Below are 24,907 nucleotides of genomic sequence, written 5' to 3' on the forward strand. Positions count from 1 at the left end.
GAACATGATTCTCACAGTGCATCCCGGTCTGTCCAGGTGGGCGCAGGCACGGTGGAGCAGGAAGATGATGGCGTCCTCCACACCCAGTCTCGGCTGGTAGGCAAACTGTAGAGGGTCTAGTGATGAGCTGACCAGGGGCCGAAGAAGTGACAGGACCAGCCTCTCCAGGGACTTCATCAAGTGTGACGTCAGCGCCACCGGTCTGTAGTCTTTGGAGGTGCTGGGACGCACCTTCTTCGGTACTGGTACCAGGCAGGATGTCTTCCACAGCACCGGGACCCTCTCCAGACTCATGCTGAGGTTGAAGATGTACTGCAGGACTCCGCTCAGCTGGGTCGCACATGTTTTGAGGACCCTCGGGCTGACACCGTCGGGACCAGCTGCCTTGCCCGGGCGGAGTCTGCAGAGCTCCTTCCTCACCTGCTCTGCAGTGAAGGTCTGTCTGCTGTGTGTGTTGATGGGGGGGGTGGGAAAGGTGATGGCGGGGGGGTGGGGGGGAAGGTGATGGCGGGGGGGTAGGTGGGACAGGTAGGGTAAAGTCAGGAAGGAGTTGAGGGGGAGGGGTGTCAGCAGGGCTGGAGGTTTGGAGGTGAATGGTTGTGGAGGAGCTGGGGGAGGGGTAGTCCGGAGCCCTTTCATCAAATCTGTTGAAGAACAGATTCAGCTCGTTGGCTCGTTCAGTACCACCTCCTATTGTCTGGCTACCAGATGGTTTGTAGCCAGTGATGCTCCTCATACCGCTCCACACTTAAACCTTTTTCCCCTCTACATTTAGCTCTCTATACTATAGGGGTGTCAAACTCATTTTCACTGAGGGCCACATCAGCATAATGGTTACCCTCAAAGGGCCAGATGTCATATAGAATAAATGAAACTAAATGTAGCCAAAAGTAAAATAAAGGTAACTACTCCCCAACATATTGCTAAATAACTTTCTGTATTTATTACTTATTCAGGTTACAAATATGATGCATTATAGATGTAACCTGGTCCACGATGGTGTTTCTTGAAAAACACACTGCGATCTACTGCTGTCACTTTGCAGGTAAAGCAATCGCCATGCATTGTGGGAAATGTAGTTTATGGTCTAACGCACGCCTTAAAGCAGCATAGACCTATTTTAAAGGCGCCAGGCTGTATTGTTGTTGTTGGTGAGTTCAGTTTGTTATATGAACATTATTCTCTGTGACATATTAGGAGGATTTTATGGCCAGTTGATTTAGATTTATTACATAATGCACCTTTAACTCAGATTTTTAAGACCAATTAATCACTCGCGGGCCACATAAAATGACGTGGCGGGCCACATCTGGGCCCCGGGCCTTGAGTTTGACACGTGCTCTACACATTTAAATCTCAGTTTTCTCTTCAGTAAACCATTTACAATTGAAATAACGTGCGTTCTTCAACATCACCAGCAGAGGGAAGCACTCGTCTTTCTATGACTGTTGTAAATAGTTTTCCTTTTTTCTTGGATTTCTGTTTTACTTAGTTTTTGCACAGTTTTTCTTTTTTTGCTGAGCAGTGAATCTGTCACTCACTCACTCTTTTTTTTAATTTAAACAAGCCTTTATTTTTATTTATACTTTCTTTTTTTCCCTCTGAATGAAAAAGGTATTTTGGGCAAAATGTGCCGAGTCACTGTTTGAACTCTGTGTGTGTGTCGATCTCGACCTGTGAGGTCGTCATGTGAGCCTCGGGTCGTATGAACTATGCTCTTGCTTAGCAACGAGTGCCTCTGCAGCCATGTTTGTTGTGGTGACCATGGCAACAGTGAGTGAGAGAGAAGAGAGCAGAAAGAAGTACTTTGAATTGTGAGAGGGAAAACTGGGGGTTCAGATTCTAAGACCCTACTGTGAAAAAGATAACACGTCCATCAAAGACGCTGCAAACACCACTTTCACAATATCGGAATGTACCTACCTTATCAAATTGTCACAATAACACCATGGTAACAAGTCCAGTGTGATATTTATTGTGTTATTGGCATCGAAATGTAGTTAAAATTGTGCTTTAAATGTCACAAATCTCACATTTATCAGCAGGGAGACGTACAGTACAAGCAGGAATCACAGTTCACAGGGGAACTTTTTTTGGAACATGTAAATCAGGTAAATTAAAGCAGGTCGCAACAAGAAAAGTCACACACGGAGAAGCTCGCTCGTGAGAATGAGCTTTTGGTTTTTTTTACGACTCAATCAGACTTCGATATTTCACGATACTTGCGTGGCATTCACACAGCGGTGGTGGTGTGGAGTTCAGACGCGTAATGTGGAACAGACGTTGTTCACAGTCACCGGTCGAGCTGATGAAACTCTTGAGCTCAGTCGGTGGAGGAGGAGGACACGTGTGATTCATTTGCTCCATGTGATGGTTGGTGAGACACACATCACATTACACTGAGTCTCACACGGTGAAAACTCAGTGTTCACTCATCGTCAAAATGACTAACCACGGACTTATTGTTCAATAACGACTAATTAACCATGATCCGATCATTATTAATTTTTTCATTGACTAAACATTTTTTGTCACACATGTTCCCTGTCTAGTTGTGTTAATGCACACTCACCCAAAGCCCCATTCATAGTTAAATAAACGTGCATGGGAAACTAATTATTTACCATCATTACTTAATGGTTAATTAGTCATTAGTCAAAGGCGCCATATTTAAGAATGTGGCCAAAAACGGTAACTACACTCAAATTCAAAATACCAAGGTCTTTTAGGTTTTGTTTTCTCCACCATTGTAGCTCAGACGTAACTGGCAACCCGCGGTTGCTCGGCAGCTGAGACTCTACTGACTGCAATGATTGGTAGACGGCGGTAGGTGGCGCCACATGACGCCAAAACATGATTTCAAAACATAAACATGATTTGCAGTCTGCAAAATATATTTTTAAATGCAAATATTTTGTCTGTACTGTTGTTGTTGGTGAGTTCAGTTTGTTATATGAACATTATTCCTGAGTCTCTGTGACATATTAGGAGGATTTTATCATTTATTACATAATGCACCTTTAAATATTAGTTCACTAATTACAAGTTACAATAAAGTAATTATTAATTAACCTTTAGCTAACATCGAACCATTGGCTAATGGTTTAATTATGAATAGCTAATGATTAATCAATCCTCCTAATCAAACAGTACAGACAAAATATTTGCATTAAAAAATATATTTTACAGACTGCAAATCATGTTTATCATTTGAAATCATGTTTTGGCATCATGTGGCGCCACCTACCGCCGTCTACCAATCATTGCAGTCAGTAGAGTCTCAGCTGCCGAGCAACCACGGGTTGCCAGAAAAAGGAAACCTAAAAGACCTCGGTGTTTTGAATTTGAATGTGGTAACCGTTTGTGGCCACATGCTTACATATGGCAGCTTTAATCATTAATGAGAAATACATTAACAATCACTCAAGTGTTGCATGACTGTGTAAATGTAATGATACATGATTTGTTACAATTTTATATTCAATATCCGATGCGCGGTTATGTTTTGCACAGTAACAAGACAAGGCGTGTTCCTCATTCCTCACCGCACATCTGTCTCTGTACACGTGACAAAAAAAAAAAAAAAAATCCTAGAAATCCTTCAAATGTTGACAGTGACTGACTCATAACTTGTGGTCGGAGATGACCCAACAAGGCAGTGTTTCAGCCAAAGTCTCACAAACAAACACTTGTGTGATCCCTGCACAAAATCCTCTGCGTGAAATTGTGCGTTTTCTTGGTTTCCTGGGTTTGATTGAATGCCTTTTAATGAGATATGTAAAGTGTCTTTGTGCACACTTTAAAAGCACTATATCAATGAAGGACGTATTTTTCTGAAGTATCTTTTGCGAATTTGAAGTGACTGATTTTAGGAATTAATAAAAAAAAAACAGCTGCAGCAGGAGGTTAAAAAAAAAACCCTGACACAGTTAACTGAAAGCGTCACAGTGTGCAGAGGTAGAAGCAGAGGCCTCTTTCCATCTGCAGGAACAGTATTTGGCCTCTCGGGGCCCATTGCCAACTTCTGCCCCGCCCCTCGGCGTGTTCACTGCGAGCTCCAGGCTCCAGATGCAGCCTCCCCCCTCTCTCTTCTCTCTTCTCACCCCCGCCCTGACTGCATGTTCACTCTCTTGGTCTTGGTGCCTCTAAAATCAGAGGCTGGCTCCTGCACTCGTTTGCCCCAAGGGACCCGGAACAAATTCTCCACCCGCTCTCACTCTTCAGGGTTCAGGCTACAGCGACGGTGGAACTCCTGACCGTGCTCGTGGATCCATTTGTTCGCCACTGGAACATAGAGACAAACACAAATATGTTAAATGTTCTGTACATTTTTCAGTAGTTTCTACGACAGAGTATTGGGCCCAAACAACAAAGAAAACAACATCTTTCGAGAATAAAGTCTCAATATTAGAAGAATAAAGTTGTAATATTACGAGATTAACGTCGTAATATTATGAGAATAAAGTCAGAATGTTACGAGAACAAAGTCTTAATATGCAAATAAAGTCGTATTACTACTAGGATAAAGTCGTAATATTAGGAGAATAAAGTTGTATTACTACGAGAACAAAGTCGTAATATGAGAATAAAATTGCAATATGAGAATAAAGTCGTAATATTATGAGAATAAAGTCGAATTACTAGCAGAACAAAGTCGTAATATGAGAAAAAAGTTGTAATATGAGAATAAAGTCGTATTACTATGAGAATAAAGTTGTAATATTACAAGAATAACGTTGTAATATTACAAGAATAAAGACGTATTACTACGAGAACAAAGTCGTAATATTACAAGAATAAAGTCATATTACCTCAAGGAAAAAGTTGTAAAATTAGAAAAAAGTCGTTATATATATTACAACTTTATTCTTGTAGTAATATGACTTTGTCGTAATATTACGAGAATAAAGTCGTAATATTACAAGTATAACGTTGTAATATTACGAGAATAACGTTGTAATGCTACGAGAACAAAGTCGTATTAACAAAGGAGTTAGCACACGGTAGCTGAACTCATTCCTGACGAATCACAGCCTCCAAATTCTTCCGCAGCTACTTTGTGATGATTCATTTCCTTTGGCTAATTTAAGTTTTAGGGCTCTGACGGACTGAGCCAAGCGGCAGCAGATGTTTTCCTCCCAGGATGAGCTGTCAGTGACCTGTGCAGCACTCAAAAAGACTAGCTGCAGAATTCTGGACAGTCTGCAGACGACCAAGCTCCTTCTTATTAAGACAAGTAAAAAGACGGTTTTACACAAGAGCTCCGACTCGTCACCTGACTCTTACCCCACTTGTCTCCAATCAGAACAGGACAGCCGGCGTGCAGCGTGTCGAAGTCACCTTGACCATTTCTGTGGAGGTTCCACCAGAAGATGGCAGCTTTCTGTGAAAAACACATGTATGATATGAGAAAAGTTGACTTTTGGCGATTACCTCCACTATGTGGGTTATGTTTTCATCGGTGTATGTGTTTATTCCCTTATGGGGGTCATACCTATGTTCCCCGGGTCCTATGTTCCCCGATTGGGGAGCATCGGACCTTTTTTAAAAAAAAGGGTCCTATGTTCCCCACTTTGTGGAAGCCTGGGTGTGGAGCTCCAGGGTAAAGGGTTAGGGTTGGGGTTAGGGTAAGGGGTAGGGTCCTATGTTCCCCGGGTCCTTTTGGGTGAACAGTGGGGAACATAGGACCCTTTTTTAGAGAAAGGGTCCTATGTTCCCCGGTCACATACAAAGCGGGGAACATAGGACCCGGGGAACATAGATACGGTCCCTCCTTCTGTTAGCAACATCCTGTCTGCAGTTTTTGACAGATTCAACAGACCCATCATAAAACGCCTACCTACGTTTTATGATGGGTAGGCGATTACCGAAGTATATTCCCCTTTAACGTATGGTAAGAATCTACCCACTAATATATCTACATTTTCAAGAAATCCCTATCTCTTTTAAAAAAGGTCATTTCAGATTACTGATTTGGCAAATACTAAAATGTAACATGGTTCAGTCCCGTTGAACACGTTCAGATACGTTTATCTCAGCGACATCAGGAGAAATGTTGTCATGTTTATGTAAAGGCCACATTATACTTCTCCGACTGCGTAATGCGTTATCCGACTGCGTAACCCGCCCGATCACTAGGGGTCGCTACGCAAGGTTGTTGTGCTTTTGGCTACAGTGAGCAATGGCGACCGAGAGAGAAAGACTGTTGTTGTTGTTGCAGCGGAATAACATTGAAACAGTGGCCGTTTCTCACTTTTCTGTGTCCCAGAAATGCAGTTTTAAGATAATTAGAGGCGAGAAATGAGCCATTTAGAGTCTAAACATGTGCTGTGTGTGTTAAGATATGACGTATTTATAGTTTGACAGCGACGTTGTCGGCGGTGATCAGCTCCACCTCTGTGGACGCTCGGTGCTCACTGTGACCGGCACAGAGCAGCGCCAGCTCGGCCTGTCCTGAGGACCAATCACAGCCCTTGCTGTCTCCGTTGTCCCTTGACGGAGTGACGGACACTTAAAAAATATTTGCAGCTTGAGACGACGCAAAGGCTCTGACAGGCTATCCGTCGACGCAGAGGACTCTGCGTAACCTACGTAGAGCACTTTACGCAGGAGTATAAACTGGGCTTAAGATGGTAATAATTCGAAGCAGGTAAAGAGAGTTTTTTTTAGATACAGTGGATCCAAGTGTCGGGATGTAAATTTTCCACGTGTCCACGAGGTACGCGTTACGTAAAATTTCGTCATCCACCTATTTCTATATAGACAAGTTTGTTCTGCACACTTTTCAGTCTAGTTGGAGGCTGTGTAGAGTTACAGAATCAATATTTTGTTTTCAAGAGGTGAACATAATGACAAATTATAGGTATTTTTCTTTTTTTTTTTATTACTTAACACGTTTCAGTTAGGCCACACGGTTAGCATAGTGGTTAGCACTCTTGCCTTTGCAGCAAGAAGACCAAGGTTTAAGCCCCGGTTGGAATAATGGCCTTTCTGCATGGAGTTTGCATGTTCTCCCTGTGTGTGAGTGGGTTTTCTCCCACTCCAAAAACATGCAGATTTGGGGATTAGGTGAATTGTTCACTCTAAATAGGTGTGAGAGTGAGAGTGAATGGCTGTTTGTCTCTATAGGTCAGCTGAGATAGGCTCAGCACCTAAAGCGATAGATAATGGATGGTTAGAGTTTCAGTTCTTTTCTGTGTAAACAGCCAGAGAGTGAGATGAAAGACGAAGGGTTAAACTCCAGGAATGACGCAGTGAACTTCCAACTGTGGCTCATTAATCATCTGCAAAGAGCCTCAACCTCCACTGAGGCTCGACGACCGCAGAACTGTCATTTAAAAAAAAAGAAGAAAAAAAAGGGGGGGGGGGGAGAGAGAGAAACCTTGTGGCTGATGTTGCAACGATCCAAACGTCTGACATGTTTGGAGCTGCACCAGAAAATGTGAGTGGGGTGATGACAATCCAGCCTGAGGCCAAAACAGGGAACAAAACGAGAGAGAGCTTGAAGTTGTGACACGGAGACGCTTCGCTTACCTCGACGACAGGAGCGCTGAAGTTGGCGTAGATGAAGGCGGTGGATCCACCTGCCTCGACAGAGCTGAGCTGTGGGGGGAAGAAAAAGGACATTCCTTCAGCGCTGTCTGTTATGTTTCCCTGTTATTATCAACATTCTCTGCTGAGGTGCTTTCAAAGCCTCACAAATAGCTGTTCTGTTTGCTGTCACTGCGTTTTCCTTGCATAGTATTCCTCTTATTTATACTGAAATGTGCTGATTTTGTTTGCAGTAGTGTTAATTATTTCTTTATTCATAATAATTCCATAATTTAAAAGATCTATTCTATTCTGTGGGAAACTGTGCAGCCATGGAGTAGGTTTTTGCATTCTCCGAGCGCTTCCTCTGCATTGGTTGAAAGCTTGACGTCTTTATTTTTAATTCAGACCTCAGATCAGCCAACAGGAACCTGCCCAAGAACCTGTGGCTGCTGTGTGGTTCATTACCAGGTCAGCCGATGGTCAGAGTCAGACTCCACTCACATATATCATAAAGGTCGCCACTCGATTCCCAGCCTTCAGATTGTACACAGGACTGGAAGGAGACTGTGAACAACAACAAGATGCAAAATTTACAGAGATTTACAGTGACGCATATAATGAACAACACAAGGAATGATCTACTTCAAAACGACATACTGTTTTATACATAATGTTCAAAGAAGGATGATTATTGACGGGGGAGTAAAAGTGTGACGTAAATTTATGGAAGGAATTGGAGCAAAAAGAGAAAATACAAACACAAATTAGTTTAAAATCTTCCTTAAAGAGATATATGAAAGTGGAAATGTGTGAACTGTTTATAGAATTGGTATAGTTAGTCAAAATGTATGGTAATCAGTTATATGTATATCAAAAAAAGGCTAACTGTTTATAGTTCTATTGCATCATCAGTGTATACAATATAGTGGTAAGGTACACACTGGCAATTCATTTGGTAAAAAGCAGGAAGAAACTTAAGGTCCTGGTCATACTTTTCAGGTCCACGTTACGTACATCTCCGTCAACTGTCCCCTGTAGCGTGCTCAGACAATGAAGAAAACCGTAACCATGGAGAATTTACGTTCTAGTTGTTTGGAATTTCCAAGTTGAGGATAAGTTGGACAAAATCTCACAAAAATTTCAACATAGGGTTCCAAGATGGCTCGTGTCAATAGTAAAGAAAACAAAACAATTTTTAACGTTTATTGCACTTCTGTCTTACTAGTTCCGACTTCCAACCTCCAATGTAAATGGAACACCTAATGGAGCCTAATATGTTTAATACCCTAATACATCAATTTTTCCGGTTCCTACAGCTTCTTCCCACAGTTCAAACACATGCAGAGTGAGGATCAGGTTAAAGGTGCATTATGAAATAAATCATAAAATCCTCCTAATATGTCACAGACTCAGGAATAATGTTCATATAACAAACTGAACTCACCAACAACAACAGTACAGACAAAATATTTGCATTAAAACAAATATTTTGCAGACTGCAAATCATGTTTATGTTTTGAAATCATGTTTTGGCATGTGGCGCCACCTACCACCGTCTACCAATCATTGCAGTCTGTAGAGTCTCAGCTGCTGAGCAACCACGGGTTGCCAGTTACGTCAGAAAACGAAACCTAAAAGACCTCGGTATTTTGAATTTGAATGTAGTAACTGTTTTTGGCCACATTCTTACATATGGCACCTTTAACTGTCCATAGATATGAATGTGAGTGAGAGTGAATGGTTGTTCCATATAAAGCATTCATTCAGAGTTTTGGAAGTTGTTTAACAGTGAACTTACTGTCGCATGGTCAAAGTGAGGTTCATAATGGCCGCCGATCCCATAATTGACCACTTGGAGATACTCGCTGTATGGATGCTGCACATTCAGACCTGTGAGCATCGAGATCCTCTGGTCCAGCCTCCCAACGATGGGATGAGCTGTATTCTTCAACCATGCACTGCAAATAAGACATCAGTAATGCATTTACATTCTTGTGAATTAAATAACTTAAAAGTAAATACTTTAGTACGTACCTCTTGCTGATGCGATATGCCACTGACGCTTGATTCTCTCCAGCTGCCACCACAGACCTTCTCAACTAGTTTGCATAGACAAAAAAGAGAATCTTGTGTTTGTGATTTTTGAAGGAGTCAAACTTTGACAGTCTGCTGCAAGCCCTGACAAAGTGTGAGCATGAAAAAAACATGTTTCTATGACAACTGAGAGCAGCAGATGAGAGGAAATAGGTTTTCAAAAGCACGTTTTGGAGCAAAATAGTTCAGCCTTAAAGCTGAGTGTGTGATTTGGATATCAGAGACTTAAAACATGCTTTTTTGCTTATGTCACCCCTGATTTTAGAGTTTTTATTTCAGCTTCATTGCTTGTTTGGATTCCTTTGACTTTGTAAAACTCCTTGGGTTGAATCTTTGCATGAAATGTTCACATCAAATTTCTGATTATACCTAATATAACTACTGTAGATACATTACATCATTATATGCCAAAGGCACTAAAACAAAAATAAACCTGTCCAAAAGAGTTAGGATACTGGGGCTGGGTATCACGAATAAAAATCAATAAAAATCAGGAAAATAAAACATTGTTTTAACCCTGCTCTATGAGAGACTGAAAAATTGCCAATTTCACACATGAGTTTTTAATAAAAGCCCACACAAAGGCAGCACTGTTACCCCAAACCAGCTCTCCATTGTTCAGAGGATCAATACATAAACTGAGCGTAAACGAAACTCATGGTTAGCGATTGCAGCTCCAAACTAACAACATTCCCTGAGTCTGCTTTTAATCAAACCACACACTGACAAAACGATGAAATAAGTGAAGGGGTTTCCATGTGAGCGCGGAAAAGACGGAAAAGTCATTGAAAAAATGCCAAAACCTCACAGAAACTATATGGTAGAGGTTGATTTAATCCACCAAGTATTAACTTTGAGTGAGTCAGCAAACCGTGAGGACTCTGCAGCGCTGCAGCTTTCAGTAAAGTTTCATTTTAAGATGAAGACTGAGTATTTATCAGAGGAACTCAGCTCAGGGACACAGTGAGACACAGGTTTTCTTTGTAATGAATCCCTTCATTCCTTTAAGTCAAGCTAAATGTTTGGAAGTGGGCCAACTCTTCTTCCACATAGGGTCATTCCAGGATTTTTCCAGATGGAAAAGGTGCAAGGTTGGCCGAGCAGTAAGAGAATCCTTCATCCCTACACGTCAACAACAATAATGTTTCACATTTTCCTTTAATTTCCAAACTGCACATAAATGCCAAGTGCAATTAGAACGGACAAAAATCCAGAAATCAGCTCAGGCTCGGTCAATTTAAATCACTTTTTCATTGCTTTTTTGAAAATATGGTGTTAAAGGTCACATAGAGTGGTCCTGTTGCACATATATGTTAGTTATGGAGGTCTACTTACATACATTAACTTGTTTTTATGGTCAAAAACCTCCTAGTTGCTGTAAATGAGCCGATAGAAATCTCTCCTTACTGACGCCCATTATTTTCCACTCGCCGTCACTCGACTCTGTTTTACCTCATAGTACCTCCTCAACGTGGGAGGGGTCGTCATAGCAACGGCTGCGCGAAACTGCCGTGACGCCGTCTCATAGGCGGATGCCGCTCTCATGAAAGTGACGACACTCTCTGACCAATCAGTGGCGGTGCAGTCCGTCGACGCCACATTAATAAATATTTTCAGTCGCATGAAGTGCATAAAATCAAAAGGCGTGCATAATATAAGCATTTGTTTCTCTTTGAAATGAGACAAAAATATGGTCTCAAATATCGGGGTTCGAACAACTTCGGAACAAGGGCCTTTCTGCAAGGAGTTTGCATGTTCTCCCCGTGTGTGCGTGGGTTTTCTCCGGGTTCTCCGGCTTCCTCCCACAGTCCAAAAACATGCAATCTGGCGATTAGGTGAATTGGTCACTCTAAATTGACCGTAGGTGTGAGAGTGTGAGTGAATGGTTGTCTCTGGCCCTGCGATGGACTGGTGAACTGTGCAGGGTGTACCCCACCTATCGCCCTGTCAGCTGAGATAGACACAAAACCCCCCCGCGACCCGCAAGTGGAGGATAAAGCGGTAGATAATGGATGGATGGAAATATGTCAAAGTGCCTTTAACAGAATACAAAAGTATTCTGTTAAATGTAAATGTATGCAAACTAACACTGCTATCAAACCTATCAGACTACTGTAGGAATGTCTGTCGGAATCTTTAGGGACAGAAGAAAGTGTTTCTCAAGTTATTTCTTCAGATATTTCTGGTGAAACCACAGGCTGGGCCACTGTAAAGATGTTTATGGGCCGCATATGGCCCACAGCCCATCATTTTAATAGTCTGGACCTAAAATATGTGAGGTCAGGACACGTGTCAGGCTTGGTCAATATTCTTCTCTAACTCGAAAAAATGCGTCTCTCTCTAAGCGCCGTCACTTACTGCGGGCTGAGCGAGCCTCTTGACGTCCTCAGCCTCTGAGTCGGTGATGAAGTCGTGGTACAGAACCACGTACGGCTGCAGACTCAGCACCTCGCGTCTCGCCGGCAGCAGCAACAGAGCCGGGTCGTCGTTGGTGAAGTAGTCGCAGAAAAGCGTGGGGTTTTCAAAGTGCATTGGCTGTTGGAAGGAGAAGGTCTGACGTCCATTGATACAATCAAAGTACACGCCTTTGTAATAATTATGGCAAAGGAAACTAGTGTTGTACATGTGGAATTTTCATGTAGTTTGTAAATGTAAAATCACGCTAACTGTTCATTTAATGAATCGCTGGTCCCTTTCATTAACTTTTTTCCTCCAGAATGGCGTCACTTGAATACCTGAGAGCCTTGGGTCTGGCAGAGTCTCTCGTAAGTGTCTCTGGTCCTTAAATGAGTGGACGTCGGCCTCTTTAATCCTCTGCTCTGACGTGGTTTAGCAGCGAGCAGCAGCTTCTCGTACTTTTCGACGTTAAGCAAAACTCTTTCGTTCATCGGATCTGAGGAAAACAACACACACAAAAAAAACACACGTTGAGTCACAACTGAAGGATGTTTAGCCGATCTCAACCAAAACTGTTTTCCTTTGTAAATCCAAAGCTGCTTTAAGAGGCAAACTAAATGCACTTTAGAAATCCAAATAATGTAATAAAGTGGCTGGTGAGTGTACAGAATTACTGAATGAACAAATATTGTCAATAATTTTAGGTATTATGCCACGAATCACAAACTATGTCATGACATGACATAAACTAAAAGTAAATATATCGCTCACTCTATAAGGGATTAAGGCAGATTTGCTCAGTGACAGGAAAAAAACATTTGGTGCTTTTTCTCAACAAAGCTGACTCGAAACATGAAGAAGGATCTGAAACAGATGCTCGAACAGTTGGAACATGTTTCCATCACAGCAGACTTGTAAACAACCAACAATTAAAGACTTTTATGGACATGACCTTTTTAACTTTGCTGTGCCTGAGAGCTGCCATCCAGACAGCGCTGGTGGTGACGTGGTGAGCGCATACTTTTAGTGGTTTTACACTTTCATCAAAGAGGCACAATAACATTTTACAAAAAAAATTAATTTAATGTACAATGCATACAATAATCCAAGGTTTTTTTATATATATATATATAAATATATATAATATATATATATATTATATATATATATATATTATATATATACAAGCCCAAATTATAAATATATATAAATATATATATTTATAATTTCAAATGAATTATTACGGTGCGTTGTGTGTGATGTCAGAGAGGCGCGCCTGTGAAGCAGCAAGTAATGTGCTCCGTGTGTTAACATTAGCGAGCCGCAGGTGAATATCTCTGTCACCCTGCATATTTTGAGTTATGCCTCTTATTGTGAGAGCCACACAGTAATAAGAGAGGCTGTGTATCAGCCTGCAGTTCTGGGAATAAATGATCCAGGCTGCGTTGCATGCGGATAGCCCGCTTGCACACGGAGAAGTGCACACTGCTCGCCATCCACTTAAAACATAACGATAGCCGAAATGAAATTGATGCCTCTGCAGTCGTCTCAACAACCACTCAAAATAAATGTATGATACACGTCAGTAGCATTTTTCTTGGCTCTTTATGCAGCAATAAAAATTATTACTTGCAAAGGAAAATTTGTCTGACAAGATTTACCGTGGTGCAGTAACTCCTGAGACAGACTCAGAGCTTTGGAGACGTTTCCTGTCTGAAACAACAACAAAAACCACAGTTCATATCCAGTCATCGGTCATTAACTTCACTAATGTGCATATTATGGATGTGTCATACTTTAAAGTGAGAGAAGGCCAGGTGATCCAGAGCGTCCTCGAGAGTTCCCTGGTTCTCTGGACTCCACTGGCCTCCTGTTCCTCTGAAGAGCTGAACCGACTCCTCCAGCCACTGCACTGAGTGATAGTAGTCCTCCTGCTCATAGGCCACCTATGGAGAACAACACCTGGGTCACTTTCACTGGGAGACAAGCCGATAGAGCTCCAATAACTGACGTCACGCAAGTCCCATCGGAACCAGAACAACCATTTTGACAGGAATCTGCAATGCTCACGATACAACAATTCTCTGAAAGTCAATATATTGCAAGACAATCACATAGCGATACGTCACGATATCTGTCTTAAGTGAAGAAAACAAAAAGTTAACGTTAAGGGAAACTTGTGTCCCAAGATGCCAAGGACAAGCACGTGGTCAATCGTCAAAAAATGTTTTGGTCCATGGTGGGACAGGGTGATGTCAGCTAACGTAGTTCTACACATCATACAAGCACATGTGTGGATTCTTCACATATCCACAGCCTCATACCTTTGATTGGGGGTTGCACAATTCCAGAAATGTTCAAATTTGGAAACAAAGGAAAATTGCACTTAACCCTAACTAAACCCTAACCCTAATTAATTCCAACCCTAACCATAACCCATACATTTCAAAATTGAAGGCTGGGAATAGGGGTGGGTCAAAATATCGATTTGGCGATGTATCGTCGGCCTTCCTCGTGGACAATGGTGGAGAAAACTACGTTAAATGTGCCATATGTAAGGAATTCAAAATAGGTTTAGGTTTTTGAGGTTTCTTTTTCTGACATAACTGGCAACCCGTGGTTGCTCGGCAGATGAGACTCTACTGACTGCAATGATTGGTAGACGGTAACATAAACATGATTTGCAGTCTGCAAAATATTATTATTATTATTTTTCTTTTATTTACTGTTGTTGTTGGTGAGTTAAGTTTGTTATGAACATTATTCCTGAGTCTCTGTGACATATTAGGAGGATTTTATGATTTATTACATAATGCACCTTTAAGAGATGCCCAAATTGAGAAATCCTACACTTTTAACTTTTTCACTGACATTTTGTTTTCTCCAGTTAGACAGATATCGTGATGTATCGCTAGTCGATTGTCATGCAATATATTGATTATCACAGAATTTTTATATTGCAATGTTATTGGTAACACGTATCGTATTGTGAGGTACCCTGTGATTCCCACCCCTAGTCGGGAATTTAAATATAGTTGGTAAATAATGTATTGTAGCATAATTATTTGCAAAAGAAAAAACCACTGTCCCTTTAAAATTCCTCCTGGAGGAACAGATAAGCTCCAAGATGTTGGAGGTTTTGAGGAGCAGTTTTACAGCCAAATAAAAGCATGTGCAGGCAGAGCGTTCACTGACAGCACAGGAACACTGAGCACTTCACATAATCTGTGTTAATCCCAGCAGCAGAGCAGCAGTGTTGAGTCAGGCTCAGACCCTGAATCACTGGTCTCCACATCTGCTGTGTGAGATAATGTCTTTTCCACACACGCTCCCACACAGTGCCCTGCCCGTACACATCACCACTGTACATAAACAGTGGAATCTATTTTTTTCCGTCTTTTATACGTGTATAATTGTACATTCATCTTCTCGTGAAGATGGATTCCCAGATGCCAAACTGGAAGAATTCCACTTTTCCCAGACTGAACGTCTGGATTCCCTCCACACAGTGAGTGTTAATAAGGAAGGGAAATTCTTACAGCAACATTTTGTCATTTTTCATTTCATTCATTTTATTTCTTTTTTTTTTTTTAAATGATCCAGGGGAAAACTAACTCCAACAGTGAACTTCAGGGAAGACAATGGGCTCTTGTTTCAGATAATAATTAAAATCATTAACAGTTGTGGAAAGAGAAAAGTATATTTTCCCCAGCTGTAAACTTCACTTTCACCACAATTATGAGGCTGCTGTGCTGCACTTTACCATCCTGAGACTTTTTACTTTAATATTGCAATTTTACTATTGTGATCATATCATATTGTGATATTATTGTATAATGACTTAATATCGTGATAATATCGTATTGTGACTTAAATACTGTGATAATATTGTATAATGACCTAATATCATGATAATATCGCATTGTAACTTAAATATCGTGATAATATCGTATAATGACTTAATATCATGATAATATCGTGATCATATCGTATTGTGACTTAAATACTGTGATAATATTGTATAATGACCTAATATCATGATAATATCGCATTGTAACTTAAACATCGTGATAATATCGTATAATGACATAATATGATAATATCGTGACCATATTGTACTGTGACTTAAATATCATGATAATATTGTATAATGACTTAATATCGTGATCATATCCTACTGTGACTTAAATATCGTGATAATATTGTATAATGACTTAATATCGTGATCATATCGTACTGTGACTTAAATATCGTGATAATATTGTATAATGACTAAATATCGTGATAATATTGTGATAATATTGTGATCATATCGTATTGTCACTTAAATATCATGATAATATAAAATCCTAACTTTGTATGATATCATAATACTGTGATAATATCGTATTGTGACTGTAAATATCGTAATAATATTGTAGAATTACTTTATATCGTGATAATATAAAATCCTAACTTCATATGATATCGTAATATCGGGTTCGTATCGGAACTTAAATATCATGATAATATCAAATCCTAACTTTGTAAGATATCATAATATTGTGATAATATCGTATTGTGACTTAAATATCGTAATAATATTGTATAATGACTTAATATCGTGATAATAAAGAAAATGTATATCTACATCTGCTGCGACATGAGTATGAATAATGTGATGTTAATGTCAATACAGAAGAGACTTAAGGCTGGTTGGATGCAGGGAAACCCGTATTTTTTCGGTATCCGTTATCGGCAAGAAAGTCCAATATCATGCATCTATTTGTTTACCTTTCCAACCAGGAAGCAGTCGTCACCAGACAGCGGGACAGAGACTGCAGGAGTGAGGATATCTGTGGGTTTGCCGTTAGTCACTGTTTGGAAGCGACCCTTTACGAGACTCGGGACGCGGAGAGCGTAGACGTCCTGCAGCCTCATCAGTGCCTGCGCTGCCCCCTGCAGGTCCTCCAGTTTGGGAAGTTCTGCCTCTTCCTCCACGTAACTGGACCTGAGGGCTGGACAGCAGGAGGTCAAAAGGTGAGGTTGGGTGTTGACAGCAGAGAAGAAGAAAAAGAAGGGGGTTGTTTATTCATCAGCAGCAGATGTTTCTGAGAGCAAACCTTGCGAGTTCTCCAAGGCTTCGTCACTGTAGACCACGTTCAGCCACTCGGACTGCAGCCGCTTGATGAGGGTGAAGGCCACCAGAGGGTTTGACATCGCTGTGACCGAACCTTTGTAAAGTCCAGTATGTAGGTCAGACACTTTGGCATGAAAGCTGTGAGGAAGAACATTACACAGAGTTTCTAAAATGAAATATGGAAGAAGAAGAACGAGCGCTTCAAAGGGTTAAACACTTGTGTCGGTGTTGACGGAAACGCATCTCTTCAAGAGCTCATGACGACTTAATGTTCTCCAGGTAAAACAAAGATAGTTGTTTATCAATTATTACATCACAAGTGAACTGGAATAAGAACAAACATGGTCATTACAGACGGAAAGGGAATAAATAGACAGGTTCAAAGGAAAGAACAACTACTACATAGAAAGAAAGAACTTAAACGTGTGACTTAATATCATAATAAAATACTGTGATAATATTGTATCGTGACTTAAATATCGGGATCATATCGTATCCTAACTTAAGTATCATGATAATATCGTCTTGTGACTTAAATATTGATAATCATGACTTAAACATCCTGATAATATCATATTGAGACATAAATATCGTGATATATCGAATTCAGAATCAGAATCAGAATCAGAATACTTTATTAATCCCCGTGGGGAAATTGTTTTTCACATTTTTATGAATTGTGACATAAATATCGTGATAACATTGTGTTATGACTTATATCGTTATAATATCATATTGTGACTTAAATATTGTGATAATATAGTATAGTGACATAAATATCGTGACACTATCATATTGAGACATAAATATCGTGATATATCGAATTGCAACATAAATATCGTGATAACATTGTGTCATGACTTATATCGTCGTAATATCATATTGTGACTTAAATATTGTGAAAATATCGTATTGTGACGTGAAAATATCGTATTGTGACTTAAATATTGTGATAATATCGTATCGTGACTTAAATATTGTGATAAAATCGTATTGTGACTTAAATATTGTGAAAATATCGTATTGTGACGTGAAAATATCGTATTGTGACTTAAATATTGTGATAATATCGTATTGTGACTTAAATATTGTGATAATATCGTATCGTGACTTAAATATTGTGATAATATCGTATTGTGACTTAAATATTGTGATAATATCGTATTGTGACATAAATATTGTGATAATATCGTATTGTGACTTAAATATTGTGATAATATCGTATTGTGACATAAATATTGTGATAATATCGTATCGCGGTGTCTCTGGAGATTCCCACTTATTCTATACTATATTTTTGCTCCGGCTGTAACAATGTGAATGGATCAGTTAAATCTAAAATAATCTGATCTAATCTAATCTGATCTAATGAGATATTCCAGAAGAAAACTTTTCAGAAGCTGATGGAAAACTTCCTCTAAAAAAAAGATTATTCAACAGGACTGGATTATAATTATGGATATTGGAATTAAAAATTGAAAAATAATCACTTTCTGTCTAAAGACCCAGTCCATCTTCATCATCATCATCATCATGGTCTTCATCATATCAGTCTGTCACTCACCGCTTGATGTCCTCCAGTCTGTGCAGCTCGTGGTCTAAGTATGTGCTCAGGTCGTGGACGAGCTTCTGTTCCACACTGATCAGCTGATGCACATTCACCAGTGATGTGAACATTTCTGCTGACGACGTGAGGATCACGAGACTCCAGCTGAAGAAAGTTGTCATCATCATCATCTTCATCTTCATCATCATCTTCTTCTCCCTCCAACAGCAGCAGAAGAAGAAGAAGAAGAAGAAGAAGAAGAAGCTCCTCGTGTGGACTGTGGACTGTTCTCAAGACATTTCCTTCCACGCGCTCTTCTCTCTGTCTCTCTGTGGGACACACACACACACACACACACACACACACACGCACACACGCACACACACACACACACACACACACACACACACACACACACACACACACACACACACAGTTCTGAGATCATCTTTCACAGCCTGTCCAAAAAAAAATTCTACATCTGTTTCTGCTTCTTTTTTCTGACAAAACACTTTATTCCAAACATAATTTTCTTATTTTCATGACATCATCACTGTAGGCTTTAATGCATTTACCACTTCTATGCTTTTATTTTTTTATGTCATAAATTTGATGAATGACTTTCCTGTTTCATATGTTATAATTATGTTTTGTTGTTATAATGTTATAATTTATTTATTTTTTTAGCCCATGGGTATTACAGCACGTTCACGGACTCACAGTGACACCTGCAGGCGACAGCTGTGCACAACAGCCTTTGAAAGAAGCTGTAAATGTGGGTCACTGCACTGCCCTCTGGTGGCTCTTATAGAGGTATTGCAGGTGGTGCCTCGTTGAAATTCACATTCACATTAATAGGAATAGTAGTTTTGATCATTTTACATTCAAATAATCACAAAAATATTGAGGATTTTGCTGCTTATTCACAACTTGGAATAGTTAATGGTTGCAGAGAAAACAGCCCCACACCCAAACTAAGTAAACCTGACAAAATATTGAATTAAACAATGCTTAAGACTTATAATTACATTTACTGAAACAGTAAACATCAGAATTCACAGAGATAGATAGATAGGTAACTTCCGAGCTAGCTAACTAGTTAACAAGATAGATAAATATCTAGCTACTTGCTATCTATCTATCTATCTATCTATCTATCTATCTATCTATCTATCTATCTATCTATCTATCTATCTATCTATCTATCTATCTATCTATCTATCTATCTATCTATCTATCTATCTATATAGATAGATATCTCGTTAACTAGATAACTAGCTAGGTAACAAGATAGATAACTATCTAGCTACTTGATAGATAAATAGATAGATGGATAGATATAATATTCACTTTTTGTTTTCGTTGTGTCTGTCTGGAGTTCCACTTGTGAATGCTGACACAGATTGACCTGGTTTATATTTAACAGCAGTGGATCAATCACAGTGCTAATCTTTGTGCGTCATCAGAGGTGAAATCAGAGGTGAAATCAGGCTGAATCCATTCCTGATTCATGGTTGACTCCTGTAAGTTGAATTGAAAAGTGCCTGTTGGTATCATGACAGGTTTAGTCGCGACAGGTTTTTATTTACAGTCTGTTGTTTACTGCTACTGAAATAAAGGGACAGTGGAGGAAAAACAGAGAGCAGAACAAACGAGAGACAACTGCACAAAATAAAGGTAAAATATATGTTTTATCACCTTAAATTTAGATTTTTCACTTAAAACAAGGACTATGGACATTTGCCCTTATTGATTTTAATGAAAATCAAGATGATGATAAGATTATAACAGGGCAAATTATGAAATCATTCCAAATATTATTATATATAATACGCCCGAGACCCTCTGGTGGAGGATAAAGCAGTAGATGATGGATGGATGGATGGATAATACGCTGCACTGGACCAGAAGTATGACTGAGTTTTTGTTTTTTTTAACAAATATACATATTTAACATAAATTATAATATAATATAAAGGGACAGTGGAAGAAGAACAGACTGCAGGAAAGAAATGAGGTAAAACTGCACAAATTATCCCAGTAAAATGTTTATTATCTTATTTATTTAAAACAAGGAGTAAGAATATTTAATAATAATAATTACAATAAAGTGCAACAAGAACCTTTTCTTGATGGCAGGTCAGAACATGAGGAGAAATGACGGAACAAAAATGTCTTAGTTGATTTTATGCAGATTTATTTAGACTTTGCTTAAAAGATACTGTTTTTTTGATTGATATTTCTTGCGCCTGATCATCACATTGTCACTTTTATCTGCTACAGTCTCTGAGGCTAGTAATGGTTTTTGTTCTCTCTTTCAGAGTCTTGAAAATGTGTGAATCTGTTTTGTTGTTGTTAGGACAGAGGTTTGACTTTCTTTGCGCAGCAGAAGAAGCTTTTTTGAATGTGTACTCTGAGACTCTGGTCTCTGAAGCCGTAGATGAGCGGGCTGAGGAAGCGCGGGATCAGGATGAAGCAGAAGTAGTTGAAAAAGGCCACGTCCTGCTGCTGCCAGTCGGGGTTCAGCACCGTTATAGCCTCTTTGATGGGGTGAGTGAAGGCCAACATGCACAGCAGCAGCTGGAGGCCGTGCAGCATCACCGTGTACATGGCTTTGCTCACGGACGCCGTGTCCTGCCTCAGCTTCCTGGTCTCCAGCAATATCCTCACATACGTGAAGAGGATGACGACGGCGACCACCGTGAAGAAGAGCATGCTCACGGCAGCTCTGAACAGCGTCTGGATGGGAGACGGGTTGACGACGGCGATCTTGCAGAGCAGAGGCGTGGAGAGGACGTCCACCGTGGGGTCACGCTCCACGATGATGAAGTCGATGATGATGAAGACGCAGCTGACGGACCACAGAGACAGAATGATGATCCACATCCGGTCTGAGCGCCACGTGGCCGGGGTTTGCAGCGGGTAGAAGATGGCGACGTATCGCTCCAGCGACATGGTGGCCAGGATCAGAGGCGTGTTGTGGAACGTGGTGATGGATATGAAGACCAGAGGAATGCAGTAGACGATGGCGAACCTCACTTGGGCCATGATGAAGAAGAACATGAGCACGGACGTGGTGACCTGTAGCGCGTCGTTGACCAGCATGTAGGCGAACAGGATGTAGCGCGACGTGTCCAGGAACTGCCTGTGGGACGCAAAGATGTGCAGCATGACAGCAATGAAGCACATGAAGACACAGAAGAACGGGACGACCACGCACACTTTAATGATCACTGAGAGGTTTCCGTTGGATGTGGCGTTGGCGGGAAAGTCGGTCAGATTCTTCATTTTGACGACGAGAATACTAAAGCACCTGGAAAAGGAAAACATGGATTCAGTTTACAGCTTTGGTGGCAGAACAAAAACAATGAAAACAAACAAGTTTTTGCCATCGTGGAGTAATCTGTAGTTTTTGGATCCATGAACTGTCACAAAATGTTTTTCCTCAACCAAAATGAATCCGTGTTAATGATTTCTTTGTTATATGGAGCAAAGACACCAGAAATGATTCACATGTAAGAAGCTGAAAACTCAGAGAACCTCTTCTCATTATCAGGAGTAACCAGTGTTGTGCACGAACAAGTTCAAAAGAACGCGTTCAATTTTGTGTGAACTTTGAACTGAACGCAACACATTTGTAAATAACTTGAATGTGAATGAGTTCAGATGATCAACGAACGTCAATGTTGAGGTCCAATCAAACTTTCCGGAATTTGTTTTCTCCTGATGCGTCGAGTGACACGACCTGCTCGCACTTGAGAAACAGCGTGTCGTTGTCACGTGCGCAAAAACGAGCATAGCAAGCCGGAATACCATTTTAAGGAAGGTAAGGGACTGCAGCTGATCCATTTAGGGGAAATACAGTATCCAAGATGGTGCGTCGACAGGACATTAAAAGGAAGAATTTGGGGGCTCCAAGCAAAATGGACATGGAGGCGCCCCCCATTAAGTACTTTAAATTAGCAGGAAAGCACACTGTACACATTAAACAAGGTAGAAATACACATATTACTGCCGACAGCATTGACAATTTAACAAGGCAATGAAATGATTTGATAGTAACGCACTCATGGTTCTTCATTTACTTATACCCAGAGTGTCAATCAAAGCACAACTGCAGATCACAAGTCAAAACACAGGTAAATAAATCCCAGATCTCGGTGAAAATATCTAACCTTTCTGTGCAAGTTATGTCCACCTGCGCTGACAAAACAAGCTCGATCGTCAACCACCTCAATTTCGAATTTCAAAGTCATAATTAAAAAAAACAAGTTCAGTCTTTCATTTTCATTCATCACCTAAAAAAATATGAACTAAACTTGTAACTGTAGTTCAAAATTGAAATGGTGAACTGAACTGTGAACAAGTTCATGAAAAGTGTGAACTTGCACAACACTGGGAATAATCATCACACTGATTAATCGGGATGAACAAATAATTTGGTGATCAATTTAGTCATGGGTTGATAATCGATTCATCATTGCAGCCCAAACTAAAACAATTAAAAGCACGATTAAAAAAGGGAGATAGGACAACATATTTCTCCACACAACACAACCAAACTTAATATAAAACAATTCTAATTTAGTTTAATATAAAGTACAGAAAGAGTACAATTAAAACTCATATAAATGAATCCAGTTTTACTTGATTTCCTGATCAATTTTGAACAAAGGAGTTCTGTTTTGAAGATAAACATTTGATTAAAACAATCAAAGTCTTTTCAGCATTAAAGGAATTCAATGAGCACAGAAACACAATCTGATTAAAAGCTCATTTGGTTAGAAATCACCAAACATCCTTTGTCATTCGCAGAAACAGTAAATTGTGAAATGAATGGATCACACTCACCTGTGAGTATCTTCAGTCAGTGGAGTTCAGACGCTTCGTTTTATAAAATATATCTTTGATGAACAACACGTGGGAAGCTTTTTTTTTTGGCCCAGGTTCCTCCAGAGATGCTTTTAATTTTATGCAATAACGTCACAAAGCCTGATGTTTAAGACACATGGGCTGATATTCATGTACAACAGGAATTAGGGTTAGGATTAAGTTTAGGGTTGTTGAATAACAAAAAAACAAATAATCATTATGAATAATTTCAACGACTTTAGTCTCAAAAAAAAAAAGTATCTCGGAATGACTTGAAATTCACCATCATAATAGTCGGCATCACCCTGAACAAGGATCTGTTGAAAATATTTGCAAACCTCTGAAGGAATAATTTTCATGAATTTTTGAAATTCAGGAAATGATCCATTTCCCCTGATGCACTTTGACAGTGAGCTGACTTTCTTCAAAAAAACAAAAAGTATCTCGGAATGACTTGAAATTCACCATCATAATAGTCGGCATCGCCCTGAACAAGGATCAGTTGAAAATATTTGCAAACCTCTTAAGGAATAATTTAAATGAATTTTTAAAATTCGAAACTGATCCATTTGCCCTGATGCACTTTGACAGTGAGCTGACTTTCTTCAAAAAAACAAAAAGTATCTCGGAATTACTTGAAATTCACCATCATAATAGTCGGCATCACCCTGAACAAGGATCCGTTGAAAAAATTTGCAAACCTCTTAAGGAATAATTTGAATGAATTTTTGAAATTCATTAAATGATCCATTTGCCCTAATGCACTTTGACAGTGAGCTGACTTTCTTCTCAAAAAAGAAAAGTATCTCGGAATGACTTGAAATTTACCATCATAATAGTCGGCATCGCCCTGAACAAGGATCAGTTGAAAATATTTGCAAACCTCTTAAGGAATAATTTAAATGAATTTTTGAAATTCTAACCTGATCCATTTGCCCTGATGCACTTTGACAGTGAGCTGACTTTCTTCAAAAAAACAAAAAGTATCTCGGAATGACTTGAAATTCACCATCATAATAGTCGGCACCACCCTGAACAAGGATCTGTTGAAAATATTTGCAAACCTCTGAAGGAATAATTTTCATGAATTTTTGAAATTCGAACCTGATCCATTTGCCCTGATGCACTTTGACAGTGAGTTGACTTTCTTCAAAAAAACAAAAAGTATCTCGGAATGACTTGAAATTCACCATCATAATAGTCGGCATCGCCCTGAACAAGGATCAGTTGAAAATATTTGCAAACCTCTTAAGGAATAATTTAAATGAATTTTTAAAATTCGAAACTGATCCATTTGCCCTGATGCACTTTGACAGTGAGCTGACTTTCTTCAAAAAAACAAAAAG

The 24,907-nt window shown here is 39.8% G+C and overlaps 2 protein-coding genes across 2 annotated transcripts; both read right to left on the minus strand.

Moving 5' to 3' along the window:
• Positions 1–4,213: 4,213 nt before the first annotated feature.
• p4ha3 (prolyl 4-hydroxylase, alpha polypeptide III) lies at positions 4,214–18,898 on the minus strand (the record flags this gene model as incomplete). Its single annotated transcript, XM_083887046.1, has 13 exons — positions 4,214–4,284; positions 5,287–5,383; positions 7,534–7,602; positions 8,035–8,097; positions 9,332–9,491; positions 9,568–9,632; positions 11,986–12,162; positions 12,363–12,520; positions 13,686–13,737; positions 13,821–13,970; positions 16,798–17,021; positions 17,127–17,281; positions 18,708–18,898. 13 exons carry the CDS (start codon positions 18,896–18,898, stop codon positions 4,214–4,216), a joined length of 1,632 nt encoding a protein of 543 aa, XP_083743172.1.
• Positions 18,899–21,044: 2,146 nt separating this feature from the next.
• LOC310924366 (odorant receptor 131-2-like) lies at positions 21,045–21,977 on the minus strand (the record flags this gene model as incomplete). The annotated part of the gene is made up of 1 exon (XM_083886076.1): positions 21,045–21,977. The coding sequence occupies one exon, from the start codon at positions 21,975–21,977 to the stop codon at positions 21,045–21,047; it is 933 nt and encodes a 310-aa protein (XP_083742202.1).
• Positions 21,978–24,907: the final 2,930 nt, after the last annotated feature.

The sequence above is a fragment of the Microchirus variegatus genome (genome assembly GCF_963457635.1).
Source record: "Microchirus variegatus genome assembly, chromosome: 3".
NCBI classification, from domain to species: domain Eukaryota; kingdom Metazoa; phylum Chordata; class Actinopteri; order Pleuronectiformes; family Soleidae; genus Microchirus; species Microchirus variegatus.